The sequence below is a fragment of the Dermochelys coriacea genome, chromosome 5, assembly GCF_009764565.3.
Source record: "Dermochelys coriacea isolate rDerCor1 chromosome 5, rDerCor1.pri.v4, whole genome shotgun sequence".
Taxonomy (NCBI): Eukaryota; Metazoa; Chordata; order Testudines; family Dermochelyidae; genus Dermochelys; species Dermochelys coriacea.
The window spans coordinates 124,096,862-124,118,773 of NC_050072.1; the positions used below are offsets into that span (position 1 = coordinate 124,096,862).

The window sequence follows — 21,912 nt, forward strand, 5'->3', positions numbered from 1 at the left end:
GGAGAGGCCACATCTGGAGTATTGCGTCCAGTTTTGGGGTCCCCACTACAGAAAGGATTTGGACAAATTGGAGAGAGTCCAGTGGAGGGCAATGAAAATGGTGAGGGGGCTGGGGCACATGACTTATGAGGAGGGACTGAGGGAACTGGGCTTGTTTAGTCTGCAGAAGAGAAGAGTGAGGAGGGATTTGATAGCAGCCTTCAACTACCTGAAGGGGGGTTCCAAAGAGGATGGAGCTCAGCTGTTCTCAGTGCTGGCAGATGACAGAATAAGGAGCAATGGTCTCAAGTTGCAGTGGGGGAGGTCTACGTTGGATGTTAGGAAACACTATTTCACTAGAGCGTGGTGAAGCACTGGAATGGGTTACCTTGGGAGGTGGTGGAATCTTCATCCTTAGAGGTTTTTAAGGCCTGGCTTGACAAAGCCCTGGCTGGGATGATTTAGTTGGTGTTTGTCCTGCTTTGAGCATGGGATTGGACCAGATGACCTCCTGAGGTTTCTTCCAACCCTAATCTTCTATGATTCTTCTATGTGAAACCATAAATCACCTTGGATCTGCTGGAGATTGGGCCCAGACTTGTTCAAACATTTTGGCAACTCTGGCAAATTTCTCCAAGACCGTAGTCCAAGTTTTGAATTTGCATTACAACCACAAACCAGGCAGATGTCACAGGGTCTCAGCCTTAATTGCAAAGGTGTTTCACAGCTCAATTAATAAAGCATTGTACTGGGAAAAATATTTAAGAAAGCATGAATTTTACATGTATATTAATGTTATTGTAATAAAATAATATGTTCAAATTTTCATTCAGAGAAAATTCCAGCATTCAGGTTAAAAATATTACACACATGGAGAATGAGGGAGTTACCTGCATTTTTTTTAATGACCATCTTATGCACCTGAGTTTATCTGTTTTCTATTATCCTGTCTCACTGCAAAGAGTTTACTCAAAGGATGCTGGTAGGGAGGAAAACAAACAGCAAATGCAACAATGGCAAAGATAAAATACAGTTGGAGAATAGGTAAGGTCCTGGAGGAAACAATGGTCATGGTGCGATCATTATTTTTATGTGTATTACCGTGGTACCTAGGAGTCCCAGTCAGGGAGCAGGACCCCATTGTACTAGGTGCTGTACAAATGGAAGAAAGATACAGTCTCTGTCCCAGAGAACTTACAATTTAACTGGGGAATGCTCCTGCCTGGCTCCAGCAAGGCTAGCAAGGTCTAGTTTTCCCAGGCCCAAAAACAGGATCAAAGGGGATACTAAAACCATAACGATCCTGGTCTAGGGAGGAAGTGGGTTGAGTGGGCAGTGGTGGCTGATACAGAGACAGAGAAAGCTGCAGGGGTCTGTCACTCCATGCCTCAAAGTAGGAAGGTCTGGCCTCAGTGGAACTTACCCAACGCTGGCAAGGAGAAAATAAAGCGTAGGAAGGAGCCAGGCGGCCACTGAGAGTCCCAGAGTAGTTGCAAGGGGAAGTGAGAGAGGGGAAGTGTCATCTGAAGGGTGTACTCGAGGGACTAAAAGGGGTCTAAAGTCCAGCTCGCCCTAGAATTGTGACAATGCAAGTAAAGCTGACGTGTTTGAAGATTCACAGAAAGGAAACGCACAAAGGCTGCGAACACAGTCAAACTGAAATGCTCTTTTGAACTGGAGAGAATTTTTGCAGACTTTTCACCTCACTCTTCCCTTATCTCTTCTCATATTCATATTCTTAGCAGGCCATTGAGATTCTTTGACTGCTTCAGTAATGCCACCATTTCTACCTACCTCGGACAGATGTGGTCTGAGTAGCTACCATAGGATCCAGTGATCCTGACCCAGGTCTCTTAGCATCACACAGGGCTGGGCTAAAACTACATAAAGTGCTTGATTGCAGACTCATAAATATCATTTCTTTCAGTGGGCTTTGGATCAGTCACAACGTTATTGCAGAGTTTACAGAAGATGGATGTGCAGGAGCACTTCTCTTATTAGTTTTGTGTATTTAAACGGCTTATAATCAGAAAAATGACAAGAATGACATTATGGTTTCAATATTTAGTCTCTCTCAATATCTGCGGATCTTAGGTTGCTATTTCATCCATTTCATGTCAACACATTGTTTGCTTTCCTTCCTGATTCATCCCTCATTAACTGAGTACAAGTAGCACCTAAAAAGCATATATCTAATGATTCTTTAACAAAGGTCTTTAGAACCTTTTTAATGTTATAGCCACTAGATGTCTCTATTGAGGTAATTATGTGCTGAAGTTCTTAATGTCTTGATCTATCCATGCATGTTTAAAGTGGGCAAGAGAAAAGACCAACATGACCCCTCTTAACTGACATCCTCTCACCCTTAAAAAAAAAGACATCTAAAAAAATGTCATCACTTAAATGAATCCAGAAAGTAGCAAATCTCAAGGAGCATCTTCTCTGCAGCTTGCTTGGGCAGGTCCTATCTTTCTTTCCCTCTTCTAATCTATTCACTGTCAGTTTTAGGGTGGCACAGCCAAAAGTCCTGAGATTTTAGAAACAATCGTGAGGGCCTGAGAAATGTCCCCCAAACAAGAGCCCCTTGTCAAAAGTATAAAGAAACTGCAGCCGTAATTGCAGAACTGACTAATGTTGGGGATACTTCAAATCTGGATCTGAATTCTATGTCTAGCCAAAAGTCTGATTCTGGAATTCAGTTAGCTCAATGAGATACTGATGCTAAAGGTAAGCTTCCTTATATCCCCACTCTCTCTCCAGACCCTACACATGCAAATAAAATGCTCTAGATCGGGTGTGGTGCAGATCTCACATCTTTGGGTCTCAGGTAGTTTCTGCTTTTGTCTGTACCTGTCTAATGTATTCATCCAAAAATTGTCTGGATCACTAAAACTATGGGAGGTTTTTTTTTTTTTTTGGATGAGTGTGAAATGCTGTGATGGGTTGACTTGCAGAGGAGAAAACATGTAGCAACATTTCCCATTCCTGAGATCTATTCTGTCTGACACTAAAGAATAGGTTATGTGGCTATACAGCTATTGTTTCAAAAGTCGAAGTTAATATAGCCCTAGACTGGATTAATTTCTCCAGAGGCTCCTGACAACCAGACCTGTCTCTTGCCCAGACCTAGTCTCCAGACCTGTCTCCTGCCCATTAGAACCCCACTTTTCACTGTGATGGTGGGTCCCTTGCCCACCTCCATCGTTGAAGCTATCAAAATGAACAAGGGGGTTTAATGACTACAGTCTTCTAGACATCTGTCAGTCAGTCTGTGAGAGCTGCATTGCCATCAGAATACCAGCAGACTCTGATTCTATTCAGTTCAGTTTCATTAAGAGAACTGGCCATGCCCTATGGAGTGCAAAGTCTGAACAGCCCCTGAAGCTGCATGTAAATACATCTGTGTAGGTGAAAATGGAAAGAAGGAGGAAAATTCCATGTTCAGCAGTTCCAATGAGAGTTGGGATCTGTATGGCACATTGCCAGCTGGTGGATCCTATAGGTCTCTAATAGGAAGTAGGTGAGAGAGAGAGAGAGAGAGAAAGAGAGAGACAGATAGAGGTTAGGGGTTCTGTGAATCAGATACCAAAGTGATCCAGTTCATCCATTTTGTTGTCAATGTAACTGGGGGCGAGGCAAAAGAGCATTTCACCGAAACTTGAGATTCCCTGCTCTATATTCAGGCTTCTGGGTATTACATGAAGAAACCCCCATTGCTAACAACCACAGAACTACAGTCTTGTATGATTAAATCCCATGCTCAGAAACTCTAAAGTTCAGCTTAATGAAGATCCCTTATTATGGTCCCACGCTCAATGCAGTTCTATACTGGGGTGGAAAACAAACATTGCCCTGCTTCCATGGCAAAGTTTCCAAAGGACTCTTTAAAAAGAGACTTGTCAAATGTATGTGAGACTTGACTGCCCTCTTTACAATGCAAAAGCTTAACAAGACTATTTAACATTTCATAGGGAAGCATTCAAAACTCGAGTTTGTCCCTGGCAGACAAGGGTTTAAAATTTTAAGCAACTTGTGCTAATTAACTGCCATTGCCTATTGGCAATCTTGATCAGGTTTAATTCAAGAGACTTGATTGCAAATGTAAAATAACAGGAGGTCACAGAACTAACAAGCTATCAAGAGAAGATATGCTGCGTTAAAAACCTGGCCTTTCCCCAAGAACATTTCCCTTTGGATATTAATATAGTCGCCAGATAAACTGGATCAGAAATTGCCTGGAATAAGCTTCTCCCCTCCCATTCTGAAATTTAGTTTCCTGGAATTTGGCTGAACATTAGAGACACAAAAGTATGATAAGTTTTTTATAGAGGGAATTAAAAAAATAATTAGTTAATTAGGTTCATGTAGACATTAATGAAAATACTAAACACTGATGCAAGCTGCAAAATTTAGATACAGATTCAGATCTACACTCCACAAAAGTTTGAAAATATTCGTTTCTGGGTTTTTGTTTGGGTCAGTCTCTAGAAAATGCTATTTACAATTAGTGATGGATAAACCTCCAATAGCTTTAGTGGTTTAGTTAGACCAAGGAATTTAGATGCTCATCTGAAACTTTTGGTCCTGAACAGAACTGGAGAAATGGAAATCCCACAAAATCAGGCTCTTGTGTGGAATTTTCAGGTCACCTCTTCGATTCCCAGATAACACTGAGGGCTGGCGTAGGGTTGGGCTGAATCAGCTGAGGAAGGAACAGTGGATCCATGACTTTGTACTTCATATGAGCAGGAATAGACAGCTTGTATCAGGGAACAACCCTTTGGAACAAAATGTATGTAACATCCTAACTTCTAAGCTACAAGTTCTTTTTAAGTTTCCTCAAGACTTTTTGATTTTTGTAATTCACTCTTTAATCTTTTAACCCTTAGATTCTCCCAAGAAGACTACCTGTCTTCTCATTCATATTAGATGTCTTTTTATTCGACATATTCTCAGCTGCTGTAAATTGGCTTAGATCTGTTGACTTCAGTGGAGTTACTCCAGCTGAAGACTGGCCTTTTTTATATGTCAGCTTTGCTAAGTTATTAAAGATGCATCTATTTTGTTCGTACAATGATAGCTTAAAGCCCCCTATTTTTAGATTCTAAAGTTCCAATCCACAAATAAGAAAGTGTAATTAGCTGAAATCTTTGTTATCTTTGTAGCAGAAGGTACCCTCTGAGTTATACAGTAGGCACAGTTATATTAATAGAAAACTGAGATTCCCCCAGTCTGTTCTTTTTCCTGTCATATTCCTGCTGTCAACTACTTGAGAGAGTGACTGATGTAAGACTAAAACTAGCCACTGTACAACTACACTAAACTGATTGTACTTAACAATGTGTACCTGTATCTACGAGATCTGCGAAAATCTGCTTTTCTAACCATGTGAAGCAACATTACACCTTGTATTCTGCTTTAACACACAGACAGAACCTACGTGGTGCAATCATCACCATCCAATGCAACCATGCAATCTTACTCCTGTTATCCCTGTGCTCTGTTCCCTATCACACTGGTGTATTAGTAATCATAGCTCATAGAGCTACCACTTCATGTCTTAGATTGTAATCACTTCCAGCCGGAGATTCTTGTCTGTTGATGTGTCATGAAGCTTCCAAATAATAAGCAGTCAGCGCAAACCCCAGACACGGTCATTTCTGTGACCACTAAATGGATTGCTTACCTCAGTGACAGCAAAACTTCTTTTCCCACATGGTACTACCTTGTACCACTTGTCATGCAGCACGTCCATAAAGCCATGGGACTTGTATTGGCTTATCAGCTCAGATATATTTGAGGTCAGTGGAGAATTTGGGGGAAGGCCAATGCCATATCCTAGGAGAAAATACAAATACAAGGTTTTATTGTTTGGTTGGTGTTGGTTGTCTATGAGTAGTTGGTAGCAATATATCCTTTTCAGGTATCTGTGTGGCACAGCTAGGTACTCTGCTTTGCTCTGGGGTCCAAAAACCGGGTCCAAGGCTATGTATTGGCTCATCTCTAGTGTGAAGGGGTCCAAACCCAAATGAGATTTCACAATGCAAACAGGGTCATGCAAACAGCATTTGTGCACACAAAATTACTCATGCAAATGATTGGCCTGCAAAAACAAATGTGCACAATTAGAAGTCAAAGAAGTTCAACACAATGATACTGCAACATGCATGTGAACATTTTCTGAATGCCTTCATTTCAGAAACACAGCCTCTTCTATGCATTTGCTATGGGCCTCAGTTTCATTTATACCCAGACCTCTTTACATCACTCTGGCAATGTTAAAGGGCCTGTAAGTGGGGATAAAGTCCAAACTGGGCTGGCATGATATTTACCAAAGGTGGTTTTTTACTAGGTAAAATCATTGTTTTGACCATCCTGAGAAAAAAACAGTTAGTCCCAGTTTAAGGCATTTTCTATTTTAAAAACTGTTTGGTTAATGCACACCACATTACGCTTAGTTTTAGTTAAAAATTCAAATTGTGGTTACATAAGGCAATATATTCATAGATTAATTTAGGGTTGTACAAATGAAAAATAAAACTGCAATGGGCCTGATGCTAATATATATAATTATAACATTGAACATCGGAATGTCTGTGTATGTTTTGGTTTGGTATTTTCTCACGGAAGTTATACATGTCTTGACTCAAATGTCAGTTTCCACTATCATATAAACAAAAGTCAAAAAACCATTAGATTATATGAAAATGACATCAATGCAGAGCTGTAGACTTGAAGCATTAAGCAACCAGAAGCATGTGAGAGTTGCAGACTGGATCATTTCATCATAAAGCGTTCTGTAGCAGAAGACCAATTTTGATGTAGTGGCTAGACAAGACTATTCCTCAGTTTTGAATGGATGTATCCCGAAGTTTGAAAAAATTTGTTCTATGCTTGCTGAACTTGATGGACACTGATGCAATTATTTTTCCTGATTTAAGCCAGTATTTTCCACTGCCCCTTCCTAAACTAGTTTTTCCACAAGAAATTGCCATCCCTGACTCCAATGACTTTGAAGCTAATTCACACTGCCAGAGCAGCACAAGTGGCCTTAGTGTAAATTGGAATCTGGCCCTATATTTCTTGATTAAAAGGCATCTATTACAGGTGCAGACATGTATTTGGGCTCCTCAATGGAGAATTGTGTACTATTTACTGAATTATTTAAAAATGTACTGAGATTTGTGAGATTTTATTGCAATAAGATTTTAATAGCTCAATACCCCATGGGCCTGATTCTCATTCCCACTGACTAAGGCAATGTCTACACCCACACCTGGGAGCTGTGATTCCCAGCTCAGGTAGACATACAGAGGCTAGCTCTGCTCAAGCTAATGTGTGTGTATATCAACCCAAACTGGGAATTACATCTCCCAGCTCCAGTGTAAACATAGCATAAAATTCTGCTCTGGCCATGGAAAGGGACTTAAAACAGGCACCCATGTATTTTATATCCACTTGAAGGTCCTTTTACACTTCCAGAGTGCTGTAAAAAAATCCTTGGTGCAAATGAGAAACAGATTCAATAATTCTAATTACTGAATGCCACATCTTAGAAAAAACAACCCTTTTTTTTATTTTTAAAATAGCCTAATTTGTACACATGAAACATGCAATTGTGCACATTACAAGGTGTGTATGCAGTTACTTGTTTAATTTGCCAGCAGGAAATTACCAATTGGCTGTACAACTACTCTTTTGACATATGTGGCTCCATGATTTTGGGTTGCAGTTTGGATGCACACTTTTTAAAGTGTAGCCTCTTTTCACAAATACTGTACCAAAAATGTTTTTTGGACTGAGATGGAGATGCAAACTGAACACCAGCAGGAAGACTGCAGCCCCAGTGGCTTGCTACACAATGAAGCGAGGTAGCATTGTGGTGAGTATATAGCTGTCAAATGATGGCACCTTTGTTATCTGTTTCAGAGTAGCAGCCATGTTAGTCTGTATCTGTAAAAAGAAAAGGAGTACTTGTGGCACCTTAGAGACTAACAAATTTATTAGAGCATAAGCTTTTGTGAGCTACAGCTTACTTTATCGGATGCAAACAGTGGAAAACAACTACAACTACAATACCCACCTGCTGAAGTGAAGAAACAGATTGACAGAGCCAGAAGAGTATCCAGAAGTCACCTATTACAGGACAGGCCCAACAAAGAAAATAACAGAACGCCACTAGCCATCACCTTCAGCCCCCCAACTAAAACCTCTTCAACGCATCAACAAGGATCTACAACCTATCCTGAAGGATGACCCATCACTCTCACGGATCTTGAGAGACAGGCCAGTCCTTGCTTACAGATAGTCCCCCAACCTGAAGCAAATACTCACCAGCAACCACACACCACACAACAGAACCACTAACCCAGGAACCTTTCCTTGCAACAAAGCCCGTTGCCAGCTCTGTCCACATATCTATTCAGGGGACACCATCATAGGGCCTAATCACATCAGCCACACAATCAGAGGCTCATTCACTTGCACATCTACCAATGTGATATGTGCCAGCAATGCCCCTCTGCCATGCACATTGGTCAAACTGGACAGTCTCTACGTAAAAGAATAAATGGACATAAATCAGACGTCAAGAATTATAACATTCAAAAACCAGTCGAAGAACACTTCAATCTCTTTGGTCACTTGATTACAGACCTAAAAGTGGCAATCCTTCAACAAAAAAACTTCAGAAACAGACTCCAACGAGAGACTGCTGAATTGGAATTAATTTGCAAACTGGATACAATTAATTTAGGCTTGAATAAAGACTGGGAGTGGATGTGTCATTACACAAAGTAAAACTATTTCCCCTTGTTTATTTCCCCTCCTACTGTTCTTGTAAACTGCTGGAAATGGCCCACCTTGATTATCACTACAAAAGGTCCCCCCCAACCCCGCTCTCCTGCTGGTAATAGCTCACCTTTCCTGATCACTCTTGTTACAGTGTGTATGGTAACACCCGTTGTTTCATGTTCTCTGTGTATATAAAATCTCCCAACTATATTTTCCACTTTATGCATCCGATGAAGTGAGCTGTAGCTCACGAAAGCTTATGTTCTAATAAATTTGTTAGTCTCTAAGGTGCCACAAGTACTCCTTTTGTTATCTGTGTATTGCACCTTACATTTCTAAAAACTTTGGTGTGCACATGATAGAGCACTGCATTGGGACTCAGAAGACTTGAGTTCTGTTCCTGGCTATGCCACTGGCCTGATAGGTGACCTTGGGCAAGTCCCTTTGCCTCTCTGTGCCTCAATTTTCCCATCTCTAAAATGGGAATAATGATACTGACCTCCAATTGTAAAATCTTTGAGATCTACTGATGAAAAGTACTCTATAAGAGGTTGGTGTGTGTTTGTTTGTTTTTCTCCAAGTTCCTGCAGCCTGTATAACTAGCTGTACAGAAGAGACATACACACTTGTTCCAAGTTGGAAAATTTACTTGTGTCCTTTTGTTTTCCTTAATCTTAAAGATAAGTAGTTCAGACTGGAAGTATATGGGTACTCTGTGTGTGGCGAAAAACACAAAGGACAGCACAAAATAACAAGTACAATATGCATCATAAATATGTGGCAGTTTGCTGTTAGAAGATGTAGTGCCTGATTTTATTATTTATTATTTTTACTGTTCCTGACTTCAATGGATTCAAAGTTTTGTAATTTTGTAGATATCGCCATAAAGCAAGTCATTCTCACATGCACGCTTAATTAAGTGTAAACTTAACTGCTGATGGATAGACATTTTTATGACCATTATAACCCCTGGTGGGAAGTAAAAATGGATTGCTTTTTAATGTCCTAGTGTGCTATAAAATGGCAACAACTTAGTCTCACTGTTCAATTCCAGGAAAAGGGATTTGCTATATGGTTGGCATCTTTGGTGCCTCTAGATTGAATGATTAAACTACTCAGCTTCCAACAGTTTCATTTCCTGTGTTAAATTCCTGAATCTGTTTAGGTTCTGGGAGAGGTCTCCTTGCCTTGTGATGGTGCAACTGGATTGATTGCTCATGGAAGGAGGGGGAAAAATAATTTCCATGGACCATCCATCACAAAAACGAAGCCTGAAGTCTAATAGCTGCTAATGTGTTTTGCAGGGCTGGAGCCTCTCATTGATAAGTTTTGCTTTCAGGCTGCAATGTGAAGCTGTCTGCGTGTCACTGTTAATATACTGGCATTTTCAGAGGTCAGGTAACTGGCATCCTATGTCCGAGCACAGTCAACATAGATAGGTTCTGATGCCTTCAAGGCTTTCCATTCCCACACAGGAGCAAGCAGGATTAGCCCCATAGGCACAGATAAATCCCAGTGGGGAAGATGTCCTTCTAAAGAAATACCACCCCATTCTATAGCAATAGACTAAACCACTTACCATAGAGTTACTTTAATGTTTGGGCAATTACTGAGCATGTCTAAGCATTTTGTTGTATAAGGGCCACTCCCCTAGTGACAAAGCAAGCACCCTTTCAGCAGGCTGTATTCTCCTCTTTAGCCTACATAGGACTAGCCTGAGATTAAATATTTAGATGGCAAGCTCTTTGAGAGAGACTTTTGTTCTGTGTTTATACAGTGCCTAACATAATGGGGTTCCCTGAGTGGGGCTCGTAGGTGCTACCACAATAATAAATAACAGAACGTACAGTAATGTAATAGGCAAGTGATTTGAAAGCTGAAATTAAAACATTGAAAGACAAATAAGGGGAAATATTGGCTTCACTGAAGTTGATGGGAGTTTTGCTATGACTTCAGTGGGGTCAGGATCTGGCCGATATTCTTTAATTCTGATGTCTTCATTCCATGTTGGCAGGCAGAATGTATCAGAAGGAGAAGGATACTGTCTGAAATACCTTCAATGGCAAATGGTTTCCCCACTGTCAAAAGTTTGCAGTCAGCATCTATTGACACTTCATAATCTAAGAGTGCTTTATCCATGATGAAGGCATCTAGTTTCTCTGGATCATGCCTGTATTCAAGATCAAAGTAAGAAAATGGAATCAATACGAGAAGCTGTACAGTTATGTTCATTGATACAGAAGCTATTGTTTCAGGGGTGGAAACCAGGAATATATTTGACCTAATTCTTAGGAAGCTTCCAATATAAACCCAACACGAAACCAAGCCAAAATCTAAGTTATAAGCCCAAAAAAGACGAGGATCAGGGGCTATTGATATAAACACAGAATTGAGTTAAATATCAAAGACTGAAAGGTTCATGTGCAAAGAGGTTGATCTGGCTAGCAGAATATCCGTATAAGGACCAGTTCTGTTCATTTGACATATCATTGACTTGGAAGAAGAAAAGTGCAACAGGGTGAGAATCAAATTGAGTTCCTTGCACAGTATCACAAAGACCACAGGGGAGGAAACCAAGAATCTCCAAGGCTGTCACTCAGGCTCGGTTTTCTTACTCTGCTTCTAACATCTATCTACACTATCGTAAAAAATAGAGCTGGGCAAACCCTACGAAAGGCTTTCCATGAATACATGCTGCTTTTTTAAAATGAATGTCCTTCATCCAGGCTTGCTTTTCTCTTGTATTTGTATTCCATGAATATTCAGATGACTGAGTTTCACTGGTATGAATGTTTTATGGAAAGCAAATTTGAAAGTCCTGAAAGCATGTGTGGAAATATGCACCATGTGTTTTCAACCAATCAAAGAAAAAAAAAGTGCCCAAATCCCCAACTGGCAGAGATCCACTGGCTTCTGTGGAACTATACTGAATTACATCAGCTGAGGATGTGTCTTAGGAGTTAATTATGCAAACCAATCAGAGCGCCAGAAAAAATATTAAAAAATATAATCACAGGCAATTTGTTATACAGATCACCATGAGATCTAAACTGTGGGTAATGATGCCCTTGATTGCAGCCTCCTATCTTGTAATGTATGTAATCAATTGCAAAACATTGTGAGGGAAACACATTTGAAAGCACACTCCTTTCTGGAAGCATGAGGACTGATAGTGGAAAATTATAAGGCTGATCTAGTGTCACTAATGTTCTTATTTAAATGAATAGCTAATTCCTTTATAAATCTTTCTAAGGAATCTCTGTTTGGGGCAATCCACCTATTGCTATTGTGTGGAAGACACTGAGATTTCTAATGTTTGTTTTTATCAGTACTTTGCACCTGGCTCATGGATAGTGCCCACTGCCTAATGAATCTCTTCCAAGCACTGACACCTGCCAGGATTTATTTTGCCACCAGTTAGCAGCAGAAGGGTCATCTTGGCACTGTAGTTGCAGTGGAAAGGGCTGCTTTGCCTGAGGACAGCTATTCATGCTGTCATTGTTACATTGGCACTGCTCCTTTCTAGTGGTGGAGAATGAGCTTGTGCCTTCTTCACCGTCTCTACCATGCCAGCACAATGCTGCTGATGCCTTTGAAAATGGAAAATCGGATATGATCCAGGCAAGCAAAGTTTGTTACCCATTAAAAAAATATACAAAGCAAGATGAATCTAGAAAGTATGTAACAGAGGACACTCAGAATAACTAAGACCCATTGAAGTAAATGGAAATCTGTCCACTAGCTTCAAGGAGCTTTGGACTAGGGCCTTGGTGCAGCCAAGGACTGTGAAATTAATTATTCTTTGATCAGCCTGTTATCACATGAAGCTAGCATGCAGAGACTCACTTCAGGTGCTCCACTCCATCAGGAGTTGCAGGTACATTGTACCGTCTCATGTATTCATGCATCTCTGGGAAGCTCTGCCTGACATAATCTTCAGCGCTGCTTTCTCGCACAGTTCCGAAGCGGAATCCCTGGGAAGGGTGGTGGAGCTAAGAAACAGGAAAAGACAGAGCAGCCAGTAATTTGTCTCACTCACGTTGAGTAACCTCCATTCCAGGCCCACTCTTCTGTGCTCTAAAGACAGCTACACAGATTTTACAGATGTGTTTTAATGGGATCATAGACACCATCATAGAGACGCATACCATCTTCAGGACCAGTTAATGTCAGCTTACCAGTTACATACTCTTAGGATCTGCTGTAGGGTTGTTGGGTGGGGTGTTTGGAGGGGGAACATTCATAGAGATTCTTAGATTTCAAAACCAGAAGGGACTATTGTGATCATCTAGTCTGACCTTCTGTATAACACCAGGCCCTAGAACTTCCTCAGAATAATTCCTAGTGCGGATCTTTTGGAAATGCCTCCAATCTTCCTTTAAAAATTGCCAGTGCTGGACAATCCACTATGAAGCTTGGTAACTTGTTCTAGTGGTTAATTACCCTCGCTGTTTACAAATTTAAGCCTGTATGTACCTATGTGGGGAATACATATTTGCTAATGGGCTCTTCAATCTAGCAGAGAAAGGGATAACATGATCTAATGTCTGGAAGTTGAAACTAGACAAATTCAGACCGGAAAGAAGGCTTAAATGAATCAAACTGTACTATAGAACCTCTATGGATAGAAATTCCATGACTAATGAATAACAAGTATAGCAGTAGGAATATACGACCGACTACCTGACCAGGATGATGATAGTAATTGTGAAATGCTCAAGGAGATTAGAGAGGTGACAAAAAACAGAAGACCCAATAATAATGAGGGATGTCAACTATCCACGTATTGACTGGACATGTCGCCTCAGGATGAGATGCAGAGATAAAATGTTCTAGACACCATTAATGACTGCTGCTTGGAGCAGCTAGTCCTGGAACCCACAAGGGGAGAGGCAATTCTTGATTTAGATCTAAGTGGAGCACAGGATCTGGTCCGAAGAGATGAATATAGCTGAAGTGCTTGGTAATAATTATCATAATGTAATTACATTTAAACATTCTTGTAGGGGGGAAGTGCCAAAGAAATCCACCACAGTAGTATTTCACTTCAAAAAGGGGAGCTACACAAAAATGAGGAAGCTAGTTAAACAGACATTAAAAGGAACAGTCACAAGAGTAATATGCTGGCAAGCCACATGGAAACTATTTAAAAACACCATAATGGAAGGTCAGACTAAATGTGTACCCTAAATAAAACACACACACACACAAACACACACAGAGTAAGAGGACCTAAAATATGTCACAATGGCTAACGAACATAGTAAATGAGGCAGTTAAAGGCAAATCCTACTGAGCAAAATAGAAAGGAACATAAACTCTGGCAAATCAAGTATAAAAGTATAATTAGGCAGGCCAAAAAAGAATTTGAAGAGCAATTAACAAAAGACACACAAACTAACACAGGACATTTCCCCCCATTCCCCACCTTCACATAATACAAGAACCAGGGGTCACCCAATGAAGTTAAAGGGCAGCAAGTTTAAAAGAAACGTAAGGATGTACTTCTTCACACAATGTACAGTCAATCTGTGGAACTCATTGACAGGGTATGTTTGAAGGCCAAAAGTATAACTAGGTCTCTAAAAAGAATTAGATAAGTTCATGGAGGATAGATCCATCAATGGCTATTAGCCAAGGTGGTCCAAGCTGCAACCCCATGGTATGGGTGTCCCTAAACCTCTGTCTGCCAGAAGCTGGGACTGGACGACAGGGTTTGGATCACTCAAAAATTGCCCTGTTCTGTCCTTTCACTCGAAAGCATCCATCATTGATCACAGTCTCAAGACAAAATACTCAGCTAGATGGACCATTTTGGTCTGACCCAGAATGGTCCTTCTTATGTTCTTGTGACTCAGTAGAAAGATGGACTAAATGATTATGGAAATTAAGCTAGGATTGAAACAAACTGGTAGGGCACTGTGGGGAAGGTTGCAGTGCTGGACATGTTCTGAGCATAACCAAGATTTCAGTCTCCAGGGCGGTCAGCCCAGTACCGTTCAGACACACTAAATTCACACACAAAATCATAATTTTTTAATTGTGTTGTGTGTGCTCTGATTATAACTGGATTCATTTTACTGTGTTACAGCCCTTGGTTGCTTCTTGAACTATTAGGCGGTACAGGGAGGTGACCCTAGTAAGTTTCCAGTGCACATCAATTGCTAAATACCTGGAGTGGAATCATGAGAAAACACCTAGCTGATTGTAGAATACAGTAAAGGCTCAATCCTGCAGGGTGCTGAGCACTCTGGTGAGGAGCTGAGTATCCCCCAGCTCCCATGGAAGTCAGAAGGAGTCGAGCGTTCTCATCACCTTACAGCAGAGCGCAGGATCAAGCTTTCATGCAAAGGAAATCAAATGATGTTAAGGCTCACTTCCCCAGGAGTCTCAGTAAGAGCTTTGCAAACAACACTATGCAAGAAAGAATATGTCAGTCTAAACAGTTCTGCTCATTGTGGAGAAGAGCACGCCAAAAAATCAAACGTCAATCTGCCATCTGCCTGTCACATACGTGTCTAGTGTTAGATGAGAGCAAGCTGGGATCCAGGGGAAAGGATGTTGCTCTGGCGCAGGGGCTTAGATATTACCTATATAGACTAGAATACGGCATGGGCGATTAGTCCAGAAGTTCCTTTCCACCCCTCATCGATGATCCCCTGGCTAAAAATATATCACTGTCCACTGAACATAAGAGCTAGCCTGCTGGATCAGGCCATTGGCCTTTTCCAGTTCAGTATCCTGACACTGACAGGCCGGGTCTACGCTGCTTCTGGAGGGGTGAGCCTTCCAGCATGGGCCCACAGACTTGTGCTAATAGGGCTCATGCTCGCTCTAAAAAGAGCAGAGTAGATGTTGCTTTGACATAGCGAGTCAGGCTGGAGATCGGGCTCTCCAGGGCTCCCCCCCCGCCCCCACTCCCGCCCAGGTAGCCCAAGGCACAACATCTACACAGCTACTTTTAGAGCACTATCATAAACCCTGTTAGCATGAGTCTGTCTATCCAGACTTGGAAGGTCACCCCCACATGCAGTGTAGATATGCCCAGCGGCCAGTACTAGCTGCGTTGGTCTGTATTCTGTTGCTGTGGGGTCTCTGAACACCTCATGGTTTTGGTAATTTTATGAAGTGCCAAAAGGCATGAATGGCAGGGATTGGTTGGGTTGGTGGTTTGGTAATACATTAGGGAGCCTAGTGTTGACAGTTCAACACCAGCTCAAGTCATGAGTCTCTGATGACTCTTTATGAAATGAGTTAGAGGGCTCAGTCTGTTTCCAAGCAGACAGGTGTCCACATTACATAAACCAGTCACCACAGGGAGCCCTGATTGGTGATGTCTTTCAACATGGTATAGAGGGTCAAGGATGGGCATGAAGACCAGACTACTCTCCAATCCTTCAAGGAAGAGTGGAGGTATTTGGTGGGTTTTACGTGGAAGACTGTACTGCCGCAGCTCCTGCAGTATCTGCTCCATGGATGAACTCAGGGTGTCTGTCGCCAGACCTCTCAGTGCGGATATTATTCACATACACGTTGCCATCTGTATCTGTTTTTTTTTAAATTCATATGTGAATTCAAAGTAAGATGGGTGATATTCAGCCCCATGTGGCGAACTAGCCCAAGGCCCTATTTTGAGGATCAGTGGGACTTCACTGGTGCATAGGGCTTGTGCTGACTCTGTATATGGGTGAATTTTACCCAGTCTGAATAAAGCTTTTCTATACTTCCTTTTCTTGGATTAATGCTTTTCCTCTGCAACAATTAAGTTTCATAACACCTGTGAGAGAGGTAAGTCAGTCACCCCATTTTAAGGGTGGGAAACTCAGATTGAGAGACCGAGCGTTTGATTTGCAGAGTACCTAAAACTTTCAGGGAAGTCAAGTGAAGTTGTGTGTATGGAGCGGGGGACTATCTTCTCTGTTTCTTCAGGTACTGCCTGACTCCAGGAAGAGGGAGCTCCCCCATCCCCCTCGCCCCAGGTTCTCTGCCTTCTTCAGAGGTTAAGGGAAGAGAATACTGCTAACTTCAAATTAAGAGTCAACAGCAGCTCTCTTGCAACTTTTAGTAAAGAACCTTATGTGAGGCTTTGGGAAGAGTGTGCCCATGAATTCCTCCTCCTCCACAGAAGGGAGATTTCTTAGTACTTATGCATGAGACATTAAGTGTAACTGACTTCAGCAGAACCGGACTCTGCACAAAGAGCTGTCACATGCACAAAATTAACTTGGAAAAAAATATTGATTTTCTCTATTCTCCTTCAGGCACAAGAATGTTAAGGGTTTGTGTCTCAAAAGTAGGTACAAAACTGTTGGATGAAAATCTGATTTTTTTTCAAGTTGACAGTATACCTTTAATATTTTCTTTTAGTCTTCTCTTGAGAAAACGCTGCACCTTCAAAGTATCTTTATATTTGTTGCAAACTCTTGAGATTTTATTATGGCTCTCACAAAATGTGGTGTGCTTCCTAAAGCCTCAGCTGCTGGAGTCATGTGATGAGAGAATCTCACCTTTCATTTTAAAAAAAGCTTCTAGCATTGATGGTTTCAGAGAGAGGCAAGAAATCATGACCTTTAGAGACTCAAAAAACAAATGGCAAATAAAATAACCCAAAATGTAGGGTTTTTTTTAAAAAAAAAACCTCATGATTTTTTGGGCCTGCTTCATTAATTTTGAATGCTTGTTGTTGGCAATAGCGTGTAAGATAACTGGTGTATCTAAAGGAAACTGCAGTAGGGAACTTAAAGTTGTATGTATTGTTAGTGTAACCAAAGAATACACTTTATTCCATTTTATTTTTCATTTGAAGTCTAGCCAAACTGAAAGGTGAATAATTAGGATGCGGGGGACTGGTATCTCTCTAGATTTACCCTGTGCTGCTTAGTCACAGTATCCTGGAGACTTGGCTAGGAAAGCTTTTACTGCAGACCTGCCTTCAGTGATTCACGTCTGATTACATCTAAATGAACTAAAATGCTGCAGATTCAGCTCTGGGCTGCTGACATGAGCTTTCTGGCAAAAGTGGTTAGGGTTAATAAGCCTCTATCATAAATACAAATGGAAAGGTAACCACCTTTCTGTATACAGTGCTGTACAATCCCTCCGGGCCAGAGGCAAAACCCTGTCACCTGTAAAGGGTTAAGAAGCTAAGGTAACCTCGCTGGCACCTGACCCAAAATGGCCAATGAGGGGACAAGATTCTTTCAAATCTGGAGGTGGGGGGGGAACAAAGTGTTCTCTCTGTCTGTGTGATGCTTTTGCCGGGAACAGATCAGGAATGCAGCCTTACAGCTCCTATAAAGTTAATAAGTAATCTAGCTAGAAAATGCGTTAGATTTTCTTTTGTTTAATGGCTTGTAAAATAAGCTGTGCTGGAGGGAATGTATATTCCTGTTTTTGTGTCTTTTTATAATTTAAGGTTTTGTCTAGAGGGATTCTCTATGTTTTGAATCTGATTACCCTGTAAGATATTTATCATCCTGATTTTACAGAGGTGATTCTTTTACCTTTTCTTTAATTAAAATTCTTCTTTTAAGAACCTGATTGATTTTTCATTGTTCTTAAGACCCAAGGGTTTGGGTCTGTGTTCACCTGTACCAATTGGTGAGGATTATTATCAAGCCTTCCCCAGGAAAGGGGGTGAAAGGCTTGGGGGGGGGGGAGGATATTTTGGGGGAAGATGTCTCCAAGTGGTCTCTTTCCCTGTTCTTTGTTTAACACGCTTGGTGGTGGCAGCATACTGTTCAAGGACAAGGCAAAGTTTGTACCTTGGGGAAGTTTTTAACCTAAGCTGGTAAGAATAATTTTAGGGGCTCTTTTATGCAGGTCCTCACATCTGTACCCTAGAGTTCAGAGTGGGGAAGCAATCTTGACAGCCTCCTATCCAGTCAGATGCATTATTGCCTAGTGCTGTAATAAATCAAAGGGAATGAAGCTTTGAACTAAGCTAGAGACAACCTTTGATGTACAAGCACTTCAGAAGCCCTGAGCAGCAATTCTCTAAACAAGCTACACGGGTAGCTGCAGATGGGTATGATACAGATGGGTAGCTCCAGGTATGGGTATGACACAGCCCTGTTTGTTCATCTCAGAAGCTGCTAGTCCTCCCTTTGAAGGCCTGAGGGTAGAAGTCATTCATGAAGAGATATTCACTCCTCAGCGAAATACCAGTTCAGTTATTACATGATCTCTCTTTATACTGTGTCCTCCCCAACAGCTCCTTGCAGCGATATTGTAACCAGGCACATGGGGATGCTATGGGAGGGGGACTCAATAAGTATGGAAAACACTAATGAGAACTGTTTGAATGGCAGCCAGCCAAGGTAGACATTTTGAGTGTGCAGTTTCCACTTCAGCAATTTCCCCTTGCTGGAGCTCTGAAGTGGAGCATGCGTCTTGAAAGATGAAGATGGGACATGCAGCTCAAAGCTTACTAGTAGCCAATCAGGAAAAAGGAATGAACAAACAGAAATGGTGGTCAAGTTCAGTCAGATAATTCCCTTGGGGAGTCGCACAGCTCTTTAAAAATGGGCCAGATTTTGAGGTCCCAGTGCCGTCTCTTAGAAAGAAAATAAAGACACTGGACAGATTTTATTTGCAAATTTTAAACTGATATTTAACATTCCTGATGTCTAAACGTAGACTTTTCACTGCAAAATGCTGTGGTCTGGCTTGAAACTTAAAAAGAACACCTGTGCTGGTGAAATACGGGTCAGGAGTGCGCAGTGCAGCGGTTGCTGTGTGTAAGTACATGTACCCTGGATAGAAGGTTGGCCCTTCTCAAGCGTTTATGAAGCTATCACCCTCTGGCTTTCCCAAGGGAAGGATATAAGCTCTAGCACTCCAGAGGTATGAAAAAATGCAGAACACAAATTTGACATAACACTAACACAATGGTAGGAACAAGTGTAACAAGGGCACACTGCTAGATGCTCCGAGTGCAAACTTGCCTGAACCCTCTAGCTGCCCTTCAGGGCAGCTAGCCCATGCCACCGCTGCTGTCTCTGCTATCAAAGCTACGCTACTATTTTGAGTGTGCTAGCTCAAATGAGAGCTAGCATAAGTACATCTAAACGAGCTGGGAACTGCACCCCAGCTTGTAGTCTAGAGGTAGCCTAAATGTGACAGGGAACTAAATGGCCTAGCACATTCTAACATAAATCCTAAAATGAGAGATTATTCTGGACTTACGTTGTGTATCTGTTGCATCAAATGCCATCAGTCTGGTTGAAGACATGTAGGCCGAGAGTTTAACAGCCATACGCGTAGAAGTGTACATGTCTGACTTGTGCTCTCATAACACATGCTGTGCATGCACATGTTGGAATCTTGACTTGCGCCAGTGCATCAGGTATTGCACAAGAGCAAATTTGGCATAAGCAAACTTTTGCATTCAACTTGGCAGATTGGCCAAGTTCACATTCTGATTAGGAATTTGCGGCTTTCTGATGATCACATGCACTCTACACCTATTATGCTAAATGAGAACTGCGGGGAGAAATATAACAAAGACATCCAGTGAGGTTTGGGGCGGAGAGATGACACAGTTTTATCCAGGATGTTCATGATGTAATAGTTTAATGAAAGCACTTCTCTGGAACCTGAGATTCCCTGCTTCCTCATGGGTACTGCAGATATTCTGCATAAAGGACATGGCTAACCATGAGTGAGGCTAGTGATCTTGTCCTTTGACCACAACCATTTTAAACCCAGGGGAAAGTTTTATGTTAAGTGCTCAGCTAGGTTATAAATCAATTGCTTAAATGTAAATTACAGTTAATTACAAAGCAATAAGATTAATTTATTCTTTAGCTATTTTAAGTTTAGCAAATGCTTTAACAATATTTGATTAATGGGATGCAATAACTACCTCACTGAGTCTGGGTAAGATGTTATGCATCTTATTACTTTTTCAGATCTACATTTTTAGCACTGTTTGGTTTTTAATCTGCTGCTGAAATGATGTAAATGATTTCGCGATCCTTTTATTTCCAAAAAATTGCTTAAACATCTATCTGTGCCACCTATTATACAGTGACAGCAATGAGATATACAAAAAAGGGGTTACCTGCCATATAGTAGAGCAGGGGGTCTCAACTTTGCTTTCTGAGGCCCGTCCCCCACCCCCCAACTTACTTCATGGCCCACCTGTGCCACAACAACTGTTTTTTCTGCATCTTCAGTAGATTAAAAGTGAGGGCTGGCATTAGGGGGTAGCAAGCCAGGCAGTTGCCCCACAAAGCTAAGTTGCTCGGGCTTTGGCTTCAGCCCCACATGATGCGGCTCGGGCTTCAGCTTTCTTCCTTGGGCCCCAGCGACTCTAATGCTGGCCCTGCTCTGTAGTTTATTTGGGCAGACCCCTGAAACCTGCTTGTGGCCCCTCACAGGGCCTCGGACCCCTGTGAGAACCACTGTAGTAGTGCACAGTGGTAATCATGACATCCTGCAGTGACAGATGCAGAGATAGCGTCACCTTTTAGCAGATCATATAACACTACTTTCAGTTCAAGTTGGTTAAGGAAAAACAGGAAAAAACTGAGAAATGTCCCAATTTTCCCATCAAACTTGGAACTTTTGACAAAAGATATCATGGAAATTTTGAATTTGAAAAATTTCCACCAGCTCTCCTTCCAGCTCTATCACTCTCTGCCTGGAATCTGGTGTCATGGCCACTTCATGCATAGGCAGAACTCCCGTAGATGCCTACAGGACATCTGCCATGAGGAGGCTGTACGTCTTGAACAAACTTTCGTCAGTAGTTGTTAAATCTCAGCTGCTGCTCTGTGCTTCTAACCCGCCACAGCTGTAGCATGTGGCATACTGTAAGACCTCAATGTTTTATGAGAACCTGAAAACCAGGGCAGCGGTGGAGGTGAAGGTGAGTGGTTTGCCTCACACAATAGACACATTAACAGGTTGAGTGCTGCCAAGACCAGGGCCGATCCTATTACCTGTAAAAACCTAATAGAATGGGGCTTTGTATTCTCTGCTATCATAGCAAATGCTGTCTCTCTTCTGTGCAGGTACTAGTGCTGGGGAAAATGGTGGAGAAAAATATTGCGGAAATCTAGGCAGGTTTTTACTGACCAGTTTACCATCATTTTACATGTTTTGAATTGTGTGATTGTGTGGGGGTATGGGGAG

The 21,912-nt window shown here is 41.6% G+C and overlaps 1 protein-coding gene across 2 annotated transcripts in view; it reads right to left on the minus strand.

Annotated features, from left to right (window-relative positions):
- The window catches only part of GRIN3A (glutamate ionotropic receptor NMDA type subunit 3A), a 102,858-nt gene that overhangs the window by 22,688 nt on the left and 58,258 nt on the right, over nt 1-21,912 (minus strand). For both annotated transcript variants that reach the window (XM_038403900.2, XM_038403901.2), the window contains 3 exons: nt 12,619-12,764; nt 10,827-10,942; nt 5,666-5,817 (listed from right to left, as the gene is read on the minus strand). In XM_038403900.2, the coding sequence (XP_038259828.1) occupies nt 5,666-5,817; nt 10,827-10,942; nt 12,619-12,764 (414 nt within the window). The remainder of the gene's footprint in view (nt 1-5,665; nt 5,818-10,826; nt 10,943-12,618; nt 12,765-21,912) is intronic.